General features: G+C 43.1%; 1 protein-coding gene across 1 annotated transcript; it reads right to left on the bottom strand.

Annotated features, from left to right (window-relative positions):
- Positions 1 to 1190: 1190 nt before the first annotated feature.
- Positions 1191 to 19433, bottom strand: vps41 (VPS41 subunit of HOPS complex). Its single transcript, XM_041881191.2, has 28 exons — positions 19237 to 19433; positions 18797 to 18835; positions 17039 to 17146; positions 15551 to 15628; positions 15381 to 15455; positions 13809 to 13871; positions 13579 to 13644; positions 11812 to 11931; positions 11387 to 11600; positions 11172 to 11269; positions 10896 to 11025; positions 10652 to 10767; positions 10378 to 10434; positions 8307 to 8368; positions 8114 to 8195; positions 5912 to 6004; positions 5646 to 5773; positions 5367 to 5511; positions 5019 to 5060; positions 4874 to 4924; positions 4627 to 4764; positions 2786 to 2840; positions 2455 to 2595; positions 2216 to 2352; positions 2008 to 2107; positions 1881 to 1925; positions 1565 to 1644; positions 1191 to 1458 (listed from the first exon to the last, which is right to left on the bottom strand). The coding sequence occupies exons 1-28, from the start codon at positions 19255 to 19257 to the stop codon at positions 1378 to 1380; spliced, it is 2565 nt and encodes an 854-aa protein (XP_041737125.1). The 5' UTR covers positions 19258 to 19433; the 3' UTR covers positions 1191 to 1377.
- Positions 19434 to 21045: the final 1612 nt, after the last annotated feature.

Below are 21045 nucleotides of genomic sequence, written 5' to 3'. Positions count from 1 at the left end.
TATGGAGGAGTGGGCCAAAATCCCTGCTGCAGTGTGTGCAAACCTGGTCAAGACCTACAGGAAATGTATGATCTCTGTAATTGCAAACAAAGGTTTCTGTACCAAATATTAAATTCTGCTTTTCTGATGTATCAAATACTTATGTCATGCAATAAAATGCAAATTAATTACTTAAAAATCATTTTCTGGATTTTTGTTTTAGATTCCGTCTCTCACAGTTGAAGTGTACCTATGATAAAAATTACAGACCTCTACATGCTTTGTAAGTAGGAAACCTGCAAAATCGGCAGTGTATCAAATACTTGTTCTCCCCACTGTACATACAAAGTTTCAATTGTCTAGGTGGCGACAGATATGCAGGTTTAAGTGAGATTGCTTATAACAGCGCCACCTATAGGCAAATTGGTGCCATTATTTCTGACCAAGTTACTCATGGCCTCTAGTTTCCCATGTTACCAATCTATGCGTGAGTTATTTAACCAATTCTTTAAATAATTATGCTGTTGAATTGGCTAACATGGGAAGTCATAGTAGTCGCAAACCACAGTTGGCTTCACTGTGAACCCCTAATAAATCAAAAATGTCCTGCAGTCTTAAAGTGACTAATTAATTTGCAGAAATATGGGATGGGTGACCTCTTGTACCGTTCAGTTCACGAACGGTCAGGTGGTTTAGGCTGCGGGTATTCCTACCAGTCACTGATTCGGTCAAGGGTAGCCAGTCTCTGAATGGAGGGTTGAAGATGGTGACAGCAAAGTCAGTGCAGAGCGGTGTCCTTCATTCCTGAAGGCAGGGTAGGGACAGAGCCTGCAGTGCATCTGTATAACTGGAATATCCTCCTATGATGGTGCAGCATGCCCTCTTCTGAATTAGTAGACGCTTTTATCCAAAGCGACTTACAGTCATGCATGCATATATTTTAACGTATATGTGGCCCCAATGGGAATCGAACCCACAACCTGTGGTGTTGCAAGCGCCATGCTCTATCGACTGAGCAACATAAATGTGATGTTGTCACTGAAGACCAAAAGTAATGTTTTTCTTGTAGGACCATTACCAAATATATTCTTCAATGAGCTACAGTGAAAATCATAGATCACTTTTAGCACACATTAAGATTTCAAAAATATTTTATTTGGAATCCTAAATTCAATGAATTTAGGATTCCAAAGCAAATTGCAAGAAGTGTATTAAGAGGTCATAGTGCAACATTTATTATTTTGTTTTGGTAACAGTTAATATAATGACATAATATGCATTGATACAACAGAACACACTGTAGCAAAGGAAAAAGCTAAAATCTATCAACCCAGAGACTGCCATTCATCCCAACTGGGGAAAGAATAAGCGATGGCATGATAAGGTGAGCATTTCCTGTCACTTTTTCATCTCCAGTATCCTACTTCCTGGTCCTCTCCGCTTTGCACTGCAGATGTTGCAAAACTGGACTCCAGGAATCTGAAAGTGAAAAGCAAAAGCCATATTAGTCCCTAGTCTGCTGCTCTCATCTGAAAGTCCATATGCAGTGAGAAAGAGAAGGGGAGATAATGGAGCAGATACTTACTGTTCCGGGAGAAGGTAAACACTCCTTGTGGAACATGTGTCTGCAGTGGAAGACCACCACACTGAAGTTCTGGGCCATATCTACAACAAAGGAGCAAATACATTAATAAATGTCTGAGAATCTAATTCAGCATAACAGCATCTAGCTCCACCTCATCAGATGAGTTTATTAGCTAGAGCCATAACTGAATAGAGGTGTGTTGAATAACTTTAAATATAATGATGGTAAGAAGCATCCCATTTATAATACTGTAGTGTAGACACTGTATAAGAATATAAAATATAATATTGTATAATGTTAAAGAAGGTAAGCCCACCTGATGGTAATATTGAAGCGTGACAGGATTCACAGATGTTCTCTTCTGAAAAATACAACGATAACAAGGTTTAAGTCAATCTTAAGCAGTAAACATTAACACATATTCAAACTGACCATCTACCCACCATCCACTCGGACTCCTCTCATCTGAGTCCTATGCATCTTTTGGAGCAGGGAGAGCGAGTCAGCCACTAAGATCTTCTTACAGCCCTCCCGCAGCAAGATCTGAGATACAGAGAAACAATAACCTTTAAGAGAAGAGGCAAGGCTGGACTGTTCATCTGTTGTTACGGTGATATTCTAGGTACACTATGTGATGGCTGATATTCTGACCTGCAGGTTGTAGTCCTGTAGGATTTTGACCAGAGAATCTCGGAGGTTAGGAATCTCCATTCCCTCCTTTATGCGGTGGATGAGCAAGATGGGATCCACATGTGTCCCAATGTTATTAAGGAGACCAGTAATGAAGGCTTGAGAAAGAGGAAAAAAATTGAAACTTAAAATGACAGTCATGGAAACACTATGTTGTAGACCTGCTTATTTGAAAGTGCTTCTGTATTCATGTGACTTACGTGGCTTATCAATGGAATAGGAGATGAGATCCTCCCACAGCTCAGCGTCATCCTGCTCCTTAGCAAACTCTATGGCCTTGTCCACATCCTCCAGTTCCTCCATGATCATCTGAAGGGCCCGTCTACAGTTCCCCATCCTGCCTATGAGGGGCAAGTTACAGTGGGTCAGTTTCCTCAGACCAAATGCAGTTAATTACCTGACTGGCTGGAGGTTTAGTTCAGCTTGCCCCTCATATCTAGAAGCCTTTGTAACAATTTATAAAGCACTAATGAGCATTTATAATGGCTTATTCATGAGAGTTACGAACAGAAACTGTAAGGGGTCACTTACTGAGCAGGAAGACAGTCTCCTCCACAAAGTTTCTCTCCTGACAAATCTCCAGAGCCTGAAGAATTGTACAAGTAAGATGATTCATTATGGTTCTAATGTACAGTATCTCACAAAAGTGAGTACACACCTCACATTTTTGTAAATATTTGAGTATATATTTTCATGTGACAACACTGAAGAAATGACACTTTGCTACAATATAAAGTAGTGAGTGTACAGCTTGTATAACAGTGTAAATTTGCTGTCCCCTCAAAATAACTCAACACACAGCCATTAATGTCTAAATCGCTGGCAACAAAAGTGAGTACACCCCTAAGTGAAAATGTCCAAATTGGGCCCAGTTAGCCATTTTCCCTCCCCGGTGTCATGTGACTCATTAGTGTTACAAGGTCTCAGGTGTGAATGGGGAGTAGGTGTGTTAAATTTGGTGTCATCGCTCTCACACTCCCTCATACTGGTCACTGGAAGTTCAACATGGCACCTCATGGCAAAGAACTCTCTGAGGATCTGAAAAAAAGAATTGTTGCTCTACATAAAGATGGCCTGGGCTATAAGAAGATTGCCAAGACCCTGAAACTGAGCTGCAGCATGGTGGCCAAGACCATACAGTGGTTTAACAGGACAGGTTCCACTCAGAACAGGCCTCGCCATGGTCGACCAAAGAAGTTGAGTGCACGTGCTCAACGTCATATCCAGAGGTTGTCTTTGGGAAATAGACGTATGAGTGCTGCCAGCATTGCTGCAGAGGTTGAAGGGGTGGGGGGTCAGCCTGTCAGTGCTCAGACCATACGCCGCACACTGCATCAAATTGGTCTGCATGGCTGTCGTCCCAGAAGGAAGCCTCTTCTAAAGATGATGCACAAGAAAGCCTGCAAACAGTTTGCTGAAGACAAGCAGACTAAGGACATGGATTACTGGAACCATGTCCTGTGGTCTGATGAGACCAAGATAAACTTATTTGGTTCAGATGGTGTCAAGCGTGTGTAGCGGCAACCAGGTGAGGAGTACAAAGACAAGTGTGTCTTGCCTACAGTCAAGCATGGTGGTGGGAGTGTCATGGTCTGGGGCTGCATGAGTGCTGCCGGCACTGGGGAGCTACAGTTCATTGAGGGAACCATGAATGCCAACATGTACTGTGACATACTGAAGCAGAGCATGATCCCCTCCCTTCGGAGACTGGGCCGCAGGGCAGTATTCCAACATTATAACGACCCCAAACACACCTCCAAGACGACCACTGCCTTGCTAAAGAAGCTGAGGGTAAAGGTGATGGACTGGCCAAGCATGTCTCCAGACCTAAACCCTATTGAGCATCTGTGGGGCATCCTCAAATGGAAGGTGGAGGAGTGCAAGGTCTCTAACATCCACCAGCTCCGTGATGTCGTCATGGAGGAGTGGAAGAGGACTCCAGCGGCAACCTGTGAAGCTCTGGTGAACTCCATGCCCAAGAGGGTTAAGGCAGTGCTGGAAAATGATGGTGGCCACACAAAATATTGACACTTTGGGCCCAATTTGGACATTTTCACTTAGGGGTGTACTCACTTTTGTTGCCAGCGGTTTAGACATTAATGGCTGTGTGTTGTGTTATTTTGAGGGGACAGCAAATTTACACTGTTATACAAGCTGTACACTCACTACTTTACATTGTAGCAAAGTGTCATTTCTTCAGTGTTGTCACATGAAAAGATATACTCAAATATTTACAAAAATGTGAGGGGTGTACTCACTTGTGAGATACTGTATCTGACATACTTGATAAGATAATATAAATCTAAATTAGAAGAAATGTACTTCATGGGCATTTGTATTTGAGCACACAGTGTGAAAGTGACTCTAAGTACCTTTTCTAGTGGGCAGTGGATGCTGTCCCTCAGGAATGGCAGTAGGTTGGGCCGATCGTACTCAGCATACAGGCCAATTTGTCTCTCATGGTACCTCTGACCCTTGTGGTGGTCCCTCTTGAACAGTTTGTGTAAGTACTGAAGGAAGGGGGGAAATGCATTGTTAAACTCAGACAATTTTCAATCAAGATAATCATAGGAAATTAGAAACTTTAAATCACTAAAGACCTTGTAAAGTGTGACTCACAATGTGTAGCAGCTCAGGTCTGTCCCTGAGTTCCTCCACCACTCTGTCAATCTGTAGAACATCGAAGACAGAAACATGGTTAGCGAACAGCATGTATTTTTATTTGAAACTATATGAAAGATCAAGGGTAGCAAGGTACACATACCGATATTTTGTCTTCATTATCCAGGAGCATGTCGACAGCTTTCTGACAGCACAAATAAAGAGAGCCCATTCTTCAGACAGGGATACACACAAAGTGACTTATGACCTTTGTGGTTTTACAATCAAAATGCATTAAGAGCTGTGTGAGGCACGATGACTCTTGGCAAAGGTTTTCCATGACTTTCTCACAGCTTAAAGCACTCAAAGACCAACTTTAAAAAAGGCAAGATGATATTACTATTCAAGTAAGGACAATTATACACAACACAGCTATACAGGTGCAAGGTCCTATGATACAGCAAGGAGTCTACTTTATCAAAGGATGATGCATTATGTTCTGGCTACCCACCTCTTTATCAAAGTCCATGAGGAGCACAATCTTGTCTTCTATGGAGGAGAAGAGGTTGTGTTTGTGGATCAGCTGGTAAACATCTTTATGCCTCAGTCTCAGGTAGATCTCCAGGGCTCGGTCATACCGTTGGTCATATGTATACCTGCATGGACATTACAAAGACGTAGCTTAGTGGCACTTCAAACTCTCTCAATCTATCAGAGGGAAATGGATATTGCAACAATTGAAAGGTTATGAAGTCAATGAAAATGGTGAAACCAGTGGAGAGTCACTCACAGTTCAGCCAGTGTGGTGAGCAGGGTGCTGTTCGTGGGGTCCTTCTTGAGGTGGTCGGCGACTGCCTGAACAATGGTCATGTTATTGTAGAGCTCTCCTGGCCACTCACGGATCAACGTGGCAAAGCCCTTGGAGAGAGAGGTTGCAGAGAGAGGCTGGGTAAATGAGTTCATATTTGCATCTACTATATTTGGTTCTTCTTGAGTACTTGTTATAATACTAGAATCAAAAAATGTAAGAAGACCACCAGGAACAGACGGACATACCTCATAGTCAGTCTTTAGAAACTCATTTAAGATCATCTCATAGATGGCAGGTCTGAGACGCATGTCCCCTCTGGGCAAGTATTGACTGATGGCCTGGAGAGGCAGAGACCAAAGGAGAGGTGGGAGGGACCAAAGGAGAGAGATGAGAGAGAGTTATATGAGGATATATGGGGAGGAGAAAATGATAAAGAGACAATTACAACAACAGTTAATACTGAGGGCAACACTGAGAGTATTGTTCCTTCTAAAACTTACAGTGAGGGAAAAAAGTATTTGATCCCCTGCTGATTTTGTACGTTTGCCCACTGACAAAGAAATGATCAGTCTATAATTTTAATGGTAGGTTTATTTGAACAGTGAGAGATAGAATAACAACAACAAAATCCAGAAAAACGCATGTCAAAAATGTTATAAATTGATTTGCATTTTAATGAGGGAAATAAGTATTTGACCCCCTCTCAATCAGAAAGATTTCTGGCTCCCAGTTGTCTTTTATACAGGTAACGAGCTGAGATTAGGAGCATACTCTTAAAGGGAGTGCTCCTAATGTCAGCTCGTTACCTGTATAAAAGACACCTGTCCACAGAAGCAATCAATCAATCAGATTCCAAACTCTCCACCATGGCCAAGACCAAAGAGCTCTCCAAGGATGTCAGGGACAAGATTGTAGACCTACACAAGGCTGGAATGGGCTACAAGACCATCGCCAAGCAGCTTGGTGAGAAGGTGACAACAGTTGGTGCGATTATTCGCAAATGGAAGAAACACAAAAGAACTGTCAATCTCCCTTGGCCTGGGGCTCCATGCAAGATCTCACCTCGTGGAGTTGCAATGATCATGAGAACGGTGAGGAATCAGCCCAGAACTACACGGGAGGATCTTGTCAATGATCTCAAGGCAGCTGGAACCATAGTCACCAAGAAAACAATTGGCAACACACTACGCCGTGAAGGACTGAAATCCTGCAGTGCCCGCAAGGTCCCCCTGCTCAAGAAATCACATATACAGGCCCGTCTGAAGTTTGCCAATGAACATCTGAATGATTCAGAGGAGAACTGGGTGAAAGTGTTGTGGTCAGATGAGACCAAAATGGAGCTCTTTGGCATCAACTCAACTCGCCGTGTTTGGAGGAGGAGGAATGCTGCCTATGACCCCAAGAACACCATCCCCACCGTCAAACATGGAGGTGGAAACATTATGCTTTGGGGGTGTTTTTCTGCTAAGGGGACAGGACAACTTCACCGCATCAAAGGGACGATGGACGGGGCCATGTACCGTCAAATCTTGGGTGAGAACCTCCTTCCCTCAGCCAGTGCATTGAAAATGGGTCGTGGATGGGTATTCCAGCATGACAATGACCCAAAACACACGGCCAAGGCAACAAAGGAGTGGCTCAAGAAGAAGCACATTAAGGTCCTGGAGTGGCCTAGCCAGTCTCCAGACCTTTATCCCATAGAAAATCTGTGGAGGGAGCTGAAGGTTCGAGTTGCCAAACGTCAGCCTCGAAACCTTAATGACTTGGAGAAGATCTGCAAAGAGGAGTGGGACAAAATCCCTCCTGAGATGTGTGCAAACCTGGTGGCCTACAAGAAACGTCTGACCTCTGTGATTGCCAACAAGGGTTTTGCCACCAAGTACTAAGTCATGTTTTGCAGAGGGGTCAAATACTTATTTCCCTCATTAAAATGCAAATCAATTTATAACATTGTTGACATGCGTTTTTCTGGATTTTTTTGTTGTTATTCTGTCCCTCACTGTTCAAATAAACCTACCATTAAAATTATAGACTGATCATGTCTTTGTCAGTGGGCAAACGTACAAAATCAGCAGGGGATCAAATACTTTTTTCCCCTCACTGTACTTAAAGTCTTTAATGCCATAATTCATCACTTCTTAGGGCCGGGAAGACACCTGTATAGCAATATTTTTTCCATGGCAAAAATGAAAACGTGAAGCAGACCAAACTCTTTGGTCCTTTAAAAACCTGCTGTATGTAAAATATTGTGTCCTATAGCTTGGAAAATAAATACATGTGACTGGATGACAACATAATGATGTTTGTTTCCAACATTAGGGCTGTTCTCCTAAAGAAGTTAAATCTGCTTTGTGTTTGGTTTCCTTGCCACGATACTAAGGAGTATCGTGATACTGGTATCGTCCCGGCCCTATCACTTTAAATGGTCACAAGGTGGCCTGACTCACCTTCAACTGCCCAATGGTTTTAAACCTGTACACCTCATTTTCCCAGAGTTCCATGTTTTTCCCCAGCACCTTCTGACACTTCCTGGATTGAAGAGAACGAGAGAGAGAGAGGGAACAATCACTTCATCTACTCCTTGTACTGGTATTTTGCAGAAGAAACACTTAACAGAAATAACTAAAAAGGCTGTAGTACCTGGCAGCAGTGTCGTAGTCACCCTTCTCCACCAGGTGATTTATGTAAGCCATCCCAATTTTCTGATTAGAACAGAAGAGAAACTCCATTAGGGGGGGTAGGGGGGGGTGGACAATGCAAATAGTCAGGGTAACCATTTCATTAGCTGTTCAGGAGTCTTATAGCTTGGGGGTAGAAGCTGTTAAGAAGCCTTTTGGACCTAGACTTGGCGCTCCGGTACCGCTTGCCGTGCGGTAGCAGAGAGAACAGTCTATGACTAGGGTGGCTGGAGTCTTTGACAATTGTTAGATGGCAGGAAGCTTGGCCCCTGTGATGTACACTGGGCCGTATATTACTACCCTCTGTAGTGCCTTGCGGTCGGAGGCCGAGCAGTTGCCATACCAGGCAGTGATGCAACCAGTCAGGATGCTCTCCATGGTGCAGCTGTAGAACGTTTTGAGGATCTGAGGACCCATGCCAAATCTTTTCAGTCTCCTGAGGGAGAATATGCTTTGTCGTGCCCTCTTCACGACTGCCTTGGTGTGTTTGGACAATGATAGTTTGTTAGTGATGTGGACACCAAGGAACTTGAAGCTCCAACCTGCTCCACTACAGCCCCATCGATGAGAATGGGGGCGTGCTTGGTCCTTCTTTTCCTGTACTACACAATCATCTCCTTTGTCTTGATCACGTTGAGGGAAAGGTTGTTATCCTGGCACCACACGGCCAGGTCTTTGACCTCCTCCCTATAGGCTGTCTCATCGTTTTCGGTGATCAGGCCTGTTGTGTCGTTGGCAAACTTAATGATGGTGTTGGAGTCATGCCTGGCCATGCAGTCATGGGTGAACAGGGAGTACAAGAGAGGACTGAGCACACACCCCTGAGGGTCCCCTGTGTTGAGGATCAGCGTGGCAGATGTGTTGTTACCTACCCTTACCACCTGGGGGCGGCCCGTCAGGAAGTCCAGGATCCAGTTGCAGAGGGAGGTGTTTAGTCCCAGGGTCCTTAGCTTAGTGATGAGCTTTGAGGGCACTATGGTGTTGAACGCTGAGCTTTAGTCAATGAATAGCATTATCACGTAGGTGTTCCTTTTGTCCAGGTGGGAAAGGGCAGTGTGGAGTGCAATAGAGATTGCATCATCTGTGGATCTGTTGGGGTGGTATGCAAATTGGAGTGGGTATAGGGTTTCTGGGATAATGGTGTTGATGTGAACCATGACCAGCCTTTCAAAGCACTTCATGGCTACAGATGTGAGTGCTACGGGTCTGTAGTCATTTAGGCAGGTTACCTTAGTGTTCTTGGGCACAGGGACTATGGTGGTCTGCTTGAAACATGTTGATATTACAGACTCAGTCAGGGACAGGTTGAAAATGTCAGTGAAGACACTTGCCAGTTGGTCAGCGCATGCTCGGAGTACACATCCTGGTAATCCGTCTGGCCCTGCGGCCTTGTGAATGTTGACCTGCTTAAAAGTCTTACTTACATCGGCTACGGAGAGCGTGATCACATAGTCATCCGGAACAGCTGATGCTCTCATGCATGCTTCAGTGTTGCTTGCCTCGAAGCGAGCATAGAAGTGATTTAGCTCGTCTGGTAGGCTCGTGTCACTGGGCGGCTCGTGTCACTGGGCAGCTCGCGGCTGTGCTTCCCTTTGTAGTCTGTAATAGTTTACGAGCCCTGCCGCATCCGACGAGCATCAGAGCCAGTGTAGTACGATTAAATCTTAGTCCTGTATTGATGCTTTGCCTGTGATGGTTCGTCGGAGGGCATAGCGGGATTTAACGCCAAATACAACAGGTGTAGACCTTACTGTGAAATGCTTACTTACAAGTATGTGGACTGTGTCTTCTGTAATTTCATCAAGTGTTGTATCTTCTGTAGTTTCATTTGGTGTGCATCATGTGATTTTGAGATTTTGAACTGAGAAGAAAGGTTACTTTACTAACCTTGCGTAGTTAATTTGCTAAAGTGGGTTGACTTATGGTGGGATCCGTTAAAATACACGTGTAGGTAAAATAGGAGTAGCAATAGAGAGTGAATAGCAAGGAATAGCAATATTCAAGGTAGGAATAGAACATGACCAATGCAGTACCTGGATTTCATGGCGTTTAATGTTCTTGAAGCTGATCTCAGCAGCCATCAGAGCTTCCTGTAAGAGAAAAAAAGTTGTGGCAACAGCCGACAGGTATAATGCATTATTACTTGTTATAAGCATGCATATCTTATGTCTTATAAGGTTTATAATATGTATCTCAATGCAACACATTTCCTGAAAATCTGCTCTCAACTGATCACTGAGAAGATACTGTACAACGCAGCAAAATACTGAAATCAAGTCTGCTTGATTGGATCCTTAAAACACTGACCTCATACTTCTTCTTGTCCAGCAGCCAGTCAATGTGGTCATCCTGGTCTCTCTCTTTGGCCACCACGATGTCTTTAGGGCTGATGATGTAGAAAAGGGATTCTCCCTCAGAATGTTCTGTTGACATGAGGGTACAGGACAGAGCATGTGATATATCCTGCATAGTAGGTTAAAGTAGCTAGAATATGGAAATACAGAGTCTCTCGGAGTAGTGTTTGCCGGGGAGAGGTTTCTGACTGACTCACCCAGCTGGTAGTCTCGACACTCATTCTCCTGGAAGTTGCGGACGGTCAGGGCATCTGATGAGATTTCCTCAAAGCCCTCTGGGAGAGGCTGAATGATGTCCAGACGAGGCCGCGCTCTGAACTCCTCCTCCTGATCAAATACACACACACACTTATGTAAACACATACACACAGTTATGTAATAAACACATGTAAACATGTTGACCAAATCAACATTTAAGTACCATGTCTGACCACTTAAGCCATTCCATCATACAGTATCTAACCAAACAGTACCATGTGGTCAGAGTTTTCCTTCACAAAGTACAGGTTGACCAGCTGGTCTGCTAGAGGCGCCAGGCCACTGATGAAGAACTCGGTTTCAAATGCAGACACTGCAAGAGAGAAGCCCAAATTACTCCACATCACCTCCACATTCTGTTACAGTAAAGCTCTACAAAACGTGTTGGTACATTAATACTGTGACTAGCACATGCATTCCCTGCCCTCACCAATTTCCACATAACGGCTAGGAAGGTCTCTCATCTCTGTGTGGTCCCTCTCCTTCACGGCACAGATCTTAACGGTGGAGCCCCAGCCGATGATGAGGGTGGAGTTGTCTTTCCAGCACAGACTGCATGGGTACATATCAGGCCGCAGGCTAACGTTATCCCGTAAGACGTTGGTGATTCGTTGTTTGGTGCTGATGTCATAGATTTTCACCCCCTGAAAGAGACCAAGACAGAGTATATTCACTATAATATGTCCTTGCATGTCTAATGCACTGTATGGCATGTTTGTGACAGACATGTCAACGTGTCTATTTAAGATGACATGCTGTATGATGCAAAAAATTATAATTCCAAACAGATACAATAAAAGTCCACCATGTTTCTTGTATAGCCAATGTATCTGAAGCATTGACTGTTGTCCATACCACATTGTTGGCCCAGGCGATGAGATTGGCCCTCCACTGGACGTTAGTGATGGTGCCCTCCCCTTCGTGCAGAGTGGACGTCTTCCAACGGTTCAGCCAGTTCCTCTCGTACAGAAGAAGCTTGGGCGAGCAACATGAAAACATTTCAAATCAGAACCATGTGTGCCATTAATATCCAACTTACCACCATTGTTTCAAGACAGGCACAAGCAATCGTGTCCTTAGAGCGGTGGTTTGTGGTTCTTGTATTTCCACCACCAGAGGACAGTAGAGCACAGGGACAGGAGGACAGTCTGTTGTGTCAGTGGGTCTCCAAGAGTGGGAGGATTGTTTCAACTTGAGCTTTATCATAAACATTAAGTAAACAGACACTGTCTTTCAACACCATCTATCTCAACTCAGTGAGCACACATGATCTTGTCTTTATATGATTCACCTAACCGATCAATGTGATGTATGACATGATGTGAGTAAAGAACTGGAAGGGAAAACTAAAGATGGCATAAAATATTATTTGATCTTCAAACACAGATCTCCTTCATAATACAAGACTGACAAAATCAATTCTTGAGAACTTAATTATTTCAGTAGGTTTGACGGCCTACATCGTATTTCTCTAAATCACTGATTCTCGTCAATGGCTTTGAGACATAATGATGGCTGTAGTCACTCTTTTCATTCGGCTGTGGCTTCACCTCAGAGAAGGCCATATACATAAAAAGCATTTCAGGCCCTTTAAAAGCATCTCTCAGTGTCACAGTCATACAGACGGGTGTACAATAGCCTTTAGTTATTAGGAGCGGGGAAGTGCGGCGAGAGGGAGACAGCCCCGGCCTTTAATTCAAGTCTGGAAATGTTAACAGTTCTCTCCACAAAGAGAGGATATGACACTGGAAGAACTGTGGAGACAGAATTGAATTGCCTTTGACAGGATGTGGCTCCATTTGAGGCTTATTGATTTTCATCACAGGGTGCTTTATGGAGGGTCTTGAGCACACGTAGAGGAAATAAATCAGTACCAATTGTGAGAAAATGGCAAAATAACACTAACAATGTGCATTTCATAAGAAAAGAAAGGTGGATTGGAGGAGTCGAGCAGCTTAAACACTTTCACCTTCGCAAGTGTTGTAGATATGTATACAACTTTTTTCCCCAATGATGTTGGGGGGATTGTACAGTACAGATTTCTTGTCTATTGTATCATTTGGTGGTGTTGCGGCAGACTGCAGTCTTTGGCAATGAAAAGGGAACATTAGTACCTAACATATAAAGTGTTTTCGGAGTCTGAGACAAATTTGGGGTATGTTAGAGAAGAGACTGCTGTGTGTCAGCCTGCCCGGGACCCTAAGACTATGGGTCCTCCTGATAATGATAATCTATTTGGTGTGCTTGTGAAGCATTGCCTTGCAAACACTGTTGAGCGAGCAGCACTTTGTGAAAATGGGCCGCTCGCCCCGGAGTGCACTCTAGAAGAGAGACAGGGGAAAGTAGGAGGCTTTCACACCAGCGAACAAAGGCCTATGTGTGCACAGCCATCAACCAAGCACAAGGGGGGAGGCTCAAGTGATTCTGTTTCACCAGAACAAAATCTAAATGAATTATTTTATAAAACAAAGGCTCATTTATGCTAAATATTTGTTAACTAAAACATGAATATAGAGATCTGTCCACATGAGCTAATCTGCAACAGTTTTCAACTACACTCCTGCTAACACTTGAGATGGGCTGTATACTGTACCCACATTGAAAAATACCTTTAAATCTCACCTTGTTGCCACCAGTGACAAATTGTTTGTAGTTTGAACTGCTGAACCGAGGGTGTAGCGCCACCACCTGGAGAACACGGCAATTTGATCAATTTAGAACGGACCAAGAGTTTACAAGCAATGGTGTGGGCTATCTGGAGATGCACTGACAATATTTATACCACCCGGTACATATACTCTCAACTTGTCATAAAAGAATGAAGTTAAAATAAGTATATGAAATCTGCTTACTTTGACAGGACAGTCAAAGTTCTCATGGAAGCCTTCCCTTGTGTAGAGTCCAAACACTTGAACCTACAATAAAGACATGATAGAATGACAAGAAAGGATCAGTCAGTAAAGTATGACATGAAAAATAATGAAACGATAAAAAAGTAAATATATATAATGTTTTTCCAACCTAGTTACAGGGTTTCATTGAATAGACCAGAGCCTTCAGCAAAACACATCTCTGTCCCTAATTAATGTCTGTCTAGCTGTCTGGGCGCAGTCTGAGTGTTACGGAGTCACTGTTGTGTATGCAGGGGGAGTTCTGGACAGTAAGACTTTGATTGGATCACTGCTAGCCATCTGCCAGGTCACCAATTAGTGGACAGGTTGATTCTCTGAACCCTCCAGTGCTTTGATACCAGGGTTTTACCACAGCTGCAGTTAGTGTAGCTACAGCGATATCTAATGCAACAATGATACTGTCCCACAGCTTGACTATCCGTGTCAAAAAAAAGTTTCACAAAAAGAAACATCATCACGCCCTTTGCACTCTCCATCTTGAATCGCATAGATTATTCTGGTTTATCTGAAGGGATCGACATGGATTAACGGCAAACTGAATTGGTCGAGGATGAACAACTGCGGTGGCGACAATTTTAATTGTTGCCGCCACTTTCTGTGCGACAAGATCTTGTTTTGCCGCTGGAGTGCGTGCGAGGGGGCGATATCAAAGAGCATATCTGGACTGCAGCATCCATGAAGGATGGTAATAATGATCAGGATAGGAAAGATAACAACAAAGCAGAAAACACTGAGAGGGTATCCATAGAAATCTGATGACTGATAGGCAGGCGGATGGATGGGAGAGTCTTCCCCCTCACAACATGGGCATGAACATGTGCTCGTTCAAAATCCCTAGAAATGTGTAGATTTATGAAAGTAAACAGGTATGAGGAAGATACTTGTAAGTAAGCATTTCACAGTAAGGTCTACACCTGTTGTATTTGGCGCATCTGACAAATAAGATTTGATTTGATATAGCTTCTGGTTTGTAAATCGTCTATGACAACGGGGTCACAGATTTCTAAACTCCCTTTCTCCAGGTAACAAGTTCTATTAAATCCTAAATATGAACAGGAATATCCTTTGCTTTTGGAATTGATATGAGTTCATTAAATTGTATAATTGCATGGGGTAAGTGGAAAGTGTTGAATGTCAGAATGTGTCATGCATACCACCTAATGGTGGTGCAGAAATCTAGGATACATCCCAAATGGCATCCTATTCTCTACATCAGCGGTAGGCAACCCTGTTCCTGGAGTGCTGCAGGTACTGCAGGATCTTGTTCCAACTAGACACCACACCTGACCTAATTGATCAGTTTAGTGATTGCCTAAATTCAACACAACTGGTCTTCCAGGTCGGTAAAATCACAAACATGAAGTGCTTGCGGCACTCCTGGATCAGGGTTACCTACCCCTGCATTACATAGTGCTCTACTTTTGACCAGAGCCCTGCGGACTATGTAGGAATAGGCCGCCATTTAGGACGCAGCCCTCCTGTATGGCCACCAGTTCTGAGCAGAGATCTCACCTTGCCGTCCTCGGAGCAGATCCCCACATGCTCTCCGCTCTCATCCAGGCTGATCTGGTTGATCCTCACTGGACTCTGAGGAGAGAACACAACAACATTGACACTAAATGACTGGTACAGTTCTGAGGCAGAGAGCAAGTGATTCTTTTGGGATTGAGTGGAGTACTTACAATTTCAAACTTCTGAGTCACATTGCCTTGGATGTCCAGAAGGAAAACTTTCCCAAAGTGAGTTCCCAGTGCAAGGAACTGAAATGGAATGAACCTGAGATTAATCTTTAAGACACCTGGGAATAATCCAAGATTTTTCCACAAATTTTATACTGACGAAAGCTGTGGCAAGAGGATTAAAAATGCACTCTGTCTAGCATAGCTGGGGGAGGTGGGTAGAATGGGGTGTAATCAGTTTGCTCTGGGGCAAAAACTGTGAAATTACAGAGGGAGGGAAAACCCTATTTATTAAAGCAGACAGTGTGAAATGGTATTTTTTCTCTCAAATTAAAAGGGTTAAACATAATAAATGCACTGTACATCTGGCTTCTCCTCACGTCGCCAGCAACCCAACCACCGCCTCTCCTGCCCACCATAAAGCTATTATTTTCTACAGAGCAGAAACTGGTTCTGCATGTTTCCTGCTTCTGCCACGTATGAGAGTGTGTTTGAGTATGTGTGTAAGAGAGTGTGTGTATGTCCGCTGGGACAAGAAATTATAAAAACTGGGGGAGTTTTTGGCATTAGATTAAGTGTGCGTTTTTCCACCCAGGCCCAGCTTCAGACCCTCCCCCTAATCCCTCCCTCCATCCCCAGGCCTGCGTGTACGGTGAGCCCACCATGCTTCAGTGCAGTCTATAATGAAATGCTTATATTTACAGGCACAGCTGAGCGTGTCAGACAGAGCCCCTGCAATCTCCCCAAATAAAATAACCAAAAATAAATAAATAAAGGGGTCAACCCTGCGAGGCGGAGTGACTTTTAAAAGGATTTATCAGAATGGAATTGTTCAAATGAAATCCCGATTCAGGCACTTAAAATATGAGGCAACATCAGGCAATGCGGGTGTTGGTGGTTTTAAAGGTGCTGGGGGTTGGCTGGGTCGGGGGTTTGTGTGACAGTGCAGGTACTGTAGCTGGCAGGAGGTACACAAGCACAAAAACACTGGTAAGAAAGAGAGTCAGATCAAATCTGGAATTTCAGCACAGCAATGTCTCATCTCTCACTCTGACACGCTTGTTTTTTTCATAGGATGAAAGAGAGGAGAGAAAAAAGGGAAGAAAATAAATAAATGAAAATCAATAGTGGTTAATAAAACATCAGGTGAGCAGACATAACCAGGTATGACTCGTCCTCTGTTCAGGCGTGCATGAGTGCACTCGGTGCCATGACAATTAGCCATCCAGCTCAGAGTGGCCCACTGAAAAAATATCAACATTCAAAAAGAGAAGAGGGGAGGGAAAAGATGGAAGAAAGGGAAGAAGAAAGGAAAAAAGACAATGGCTGGTGGCTGCTGATGTGGAGGGTGAGAAAGGAATGGCCTGCCTCTCCATACTGTACAGAGAGAATGCTAACCAACGTTGAATATATATCAAAAGTGCATAAACAATTACATTTGAAATCTAGTGTAGTTTAGCCTGAAAAGCCCTGGTAGGTTAGGACCTGTACCTTATCATGGACAGTCATACAGCTGGCAGCATCCTTTTGGAGAATCTCAGTCACCCCATTGGCCAGTCGTTCATACTTCAGCTTAGGCTCCTCCTCACTGTCCTCCTCCTAGTTTAAAGAGGGATTCAGTTGAAACAATCCAGCATAATTAATCTGTAATATACAGACTATTACACTGGCACAGATTCATGCATTTACCTTGCTGACAGGGAATGGGAATTTGGTATGGAATTTTTGGAATTCCCATTTCCACTCCCTATCAGCAAGATATGGAATTCAATACAAAATCTCATACAAAATTCCCATTCCCTATCAGCAAGGTAAATGTTTCTAGATACACACAGTCACACAAATGCCCAAGGCCAGTCAACTCTCCACCTGTAACCAGATCATCCAACCTCTCTACTGGCTGCTCCACACACCATCCCAGGAACCAAAATTGATTACAGCCCTCCCTGGAATCCAGAGAATATGTGCTGCTGCCATATTCTCCTGTGTACATTTGCGGTCACAGCCTGAATTTCCCCATAACCCAGTTTATAACCAATTCTGCATAGACTATGGTCGCCAATATGGTGCATCAACACAAAACAAAGACCGCTATTATGAGCACTATGGGAGAAGGTGAGGTGTGGGTGGCAGTGTGTGAAGAGAATGTCATTTCCAAGAACCATCTTTTCCCACTCCACACAGCTATGTGTATTTCCTGTATATTCCCATTGTGAAATGTCTAATGCATGGGCATTTATCACGGTTTACAGAGCCATAACACAGAACAACAACAAACTCTTGCCCCATAGAGACTATAGGCACTGTTTTGCAGACTTTTCTTAGTGTGGTAAGTTTCCTTTGGTTGTTTTAGGCTGATGAGGCTCTACCACGTCATCACATTTATTTTTCAATTAATAAATATTCAGTAGGGCATGCTAAATTAAGGGTCTGATAGAAAATGTATATTACAACAACCCAGGGGGAAAAAATCTAGTGAACGTGAATCTGTCTACAGAGCATGGGCCAAGAGACTGGGTGGGAGCATGTTACTTGGTTCCTATCTAGTAATCTCTGGCAAAGCCTTCAACACATAGGCTACACTCTCACTGCCTTCATCAAGTTTGTCTGCTGACAACCCAGCCACGGAGACAGGCAAATAGCAAATGGGCAAGCTACAACACAATAACTAAATAAACAGGGCCTTGTAGCAATTCAGAGGGGACATACAATCATGCAGTCCCAGGTGCTTGTTTGCCTGTCAGTGTTTGTGTGCTAAAGTAGAGCGGATTCTGTTTGTGGACTGGTGATGGGGGCAGGCAGACTTTTCATTTACTGGTTGAGATTTTTTTTCTCCCCATTCCGAATTGTTTTTCTTTGGGGAGTAGGGGTGGAATTGTTCAATGTACTGGCTATTCCTGACATGTCATTCTCTGTATCATTTAAAGACAGGCTGCTCCTCATCCTAGCAGTCTGACTTGCTATATTTTATTTAGTGCTTCCCAGACACACAATTAAAGGAGCTGGATATATCCAGAATCAAAATGTGAGTTGCAACAGTGTACTTCACAACCGCATGCATCTGACATGGTCAGACATTGTAACTCCTGCTGTTGATCCAGACTTTTTCACAACATGAAAACATTATGTTTACAGGTGGGGATAGCATCAATGCAGACAGCACAGACGTTTGCTACAGTTACTTCAGCCTAAATTAATAAAATGTATTTTTCTTATTGGAGGGCCATATTGTTTGCACACAACACTTACCTCAGAGTCATCTGTGGATTCTTCACTTGGTTTCCTGCCCTAAATTATAGTGATACGTGTTTATTAATGGATAGGGGCAAGACTTTACAATCTGCAAACTCATTACATTACATGCATAATACAGCAATAGTACAAGAGTAGCTAGCTTGGAAAATACTGTTAAGCGTTATGTTGTCTTTGTATAAATTGCGTTATGTTGTCTTTGTATAAAAAGCGTTATGTTGTCTTTGTATAAATTGTCTTTGTATAAATTGCATTCACCATTACAATGCATGGTTCACGTTGCATACTAGGTCGCAAATGTTGCATACTAGGTCGCAAATGCAATTAAACCATTTACATTTTTGAATTATTTCCTAGAAAACCAATGCATGAAGATAAAGTCGATTGTCGATTTGACTGCAAAACATTGCTGTAATGACAGATACGATGAGGTTTACCTTCTCCTCTACTTCTGCCATGATGATTGCGATTGGAAGAGAAAGCAAAACAGCGTTCTATTTGCAACTATCCATTAGTCAATTTAGATAGAGCTAACTAGCTAATGTTGCTCAAAAGAAAACTAAACGAATTCACCAAATGCCAATATATTCACAAAGCAGCCCCTTGTTGACTGCGCGAGTCATAAGTAAAATCACATGACATAAACCAGAAACGTGTGGCATTATGGGTCTCAGAGTTTTCTTGTCAAATGGACTGCACCTCCTCCAATCTCCACTAGCCCAGTGGTTCTCAAACCTCGGCTCAGGGACCCCCAGCCATTCCATGTATTTAACCATTCCAGAGCTAGCACATCTGATTCAACTTGTCAACTAATTATCAAGCCCTTGACTACTTGAATCAGGTGAGCTAGCTCATGGCTACAACAAAACTGGAATGTCTGGAGGGCCCCGAGGAGAGGTTTGAGAACCACTGCCTAGCCTACTGCAACCACATCTTTGCTTCTTCTATTATTACAACTACTCTGTGGCTGCTGCAGTAATAATAATAATAATAATAATAATAATAATAATAATAATACACTATTCTAATTCTATAATACTGAAAATAGTCTAATAGAAATAGTCATATATAGGGCTTAATTCCCCCAATGTACTAAACTAAAACACTTGTGCAGGGATGTAGCTCAGTTGGTAGAGCATGGCGTTTGCAACGCCAGGGTTGTGGGTTCGATTCCCACGGGGGGCCGGTATGAAAAAGAAAAATAATGTATGCACTCACTAACTGTAAGTCGCTCTGGATAAGAGCGTCTGCTAAATGACTAAAATGTAATGTTAATGTCAGGTACAGTTATAGGTGTGATATCAAGACAGGCTATCATTGGTCTTCCATCTTTCAAGGCGAGGAAGTGAAAACCTTACCTGTGTATGCTTTGGCTGTGGTATGCCTATTTTACCCTCTATATCACTAGGGCCCAACTCCTCAAATCGAGCTGCATCTTGGCTAGAGATGGCTTTACCTCTTACCTCTTCTATCCCACCGTATCACTAGAAGAGGGACCTGCTGGGAAACAATCAACACATTTCTCTCAGATCTGAGTGATTTTGGACAAATCAATACTCCATGCTGGTCTACTGTGAACATATGAGAGACTTTAATCCTGCAGGTATCAGAGAAGGAACATTTGTTGTCACCTTGTCTTAAAAGCACATCATAAGCACACATTTCCCTTTTATATTTCTATCCAGTTATGGACATTTGTAGGCTACCAAATCTGGGTTCTACAAGGGTAGGCCTATCAGTGTCTGTGTGTTGAGTCTATGTATACTGAACAAAAATATAAATGCAAAAGTGTTGGTCCCATGATTCATGAGCTGAAATAAAAGATCCCAGAACTTTTCCATACGCACAAAAAGCTTATTTCTCTCAAATTCTTGTAAGAAATGTGTTTACATCACTCTTAGTGAATATTTCTCCTTCGCCAAGATAATCTATCCACCTGACAGGTGTGGCATATCAAGAAGCTGATTAAACAGCATGATCATGACACAGGTGTTTACCATAAAATGTTTACCATGTGGGACATCCTTTTGTGAAATGTTTTGGTGGTCAACATCAGGGACGGCTCTAGCATTTTGGGACATCTAAGCAAGATTTGGTTGGGGTGCCCCCCCACCAAGCGGGCACATTTTTGTGTCCCCCCTCTTGATGGCAGAGAGAAAAATTTATGTTTTACATTTTTTGTTGTTGTTGCCATATCATAAAAATGTCATGCAATTCTAATAATTTTGACAAGGGCTTCACCTGGA

This window comes from Coregonus clupeaformis, chromosome 7, assembly GCF_020615455.1.
Source record: "Coregonus clupeaformis isolate EN_2021a chromosome 7, ASM2061545v1, whole genome shotgun sequence".
NCBI classification, from domain to species: domain Eukaryota; kingdom Metazoa; phylum Chordata; class Actinopteri; order Salmoniformes; family Salmonidae; genus Coregonus; species Coregonus clupeaformis.
This window is presented reverse-complemented; position numbering and strand designations above follow the sequence as displayed.

Coding starts and splice junctions, on each gene's coding strand:
- vps41 (XM_041881191.2), bottom strand. CDS start 19,257: ATGGCAGAAGTAGAGGAGAAG. Junction 18,836..19,236: donor TGGCAGAAGTAGAGGAGAAG/GTAAACCTCATC, acceptor ACTATAATTTAG/GGCAGGAAACCAAGTGAAGA. Junction 13,645..13,808: donor ACTTTGACTGTCCTGTCAAA/GTAAGCAGATTT, acceptor CGTGTTCTCCAG/GTGGTGGCGCTACACCCTCG.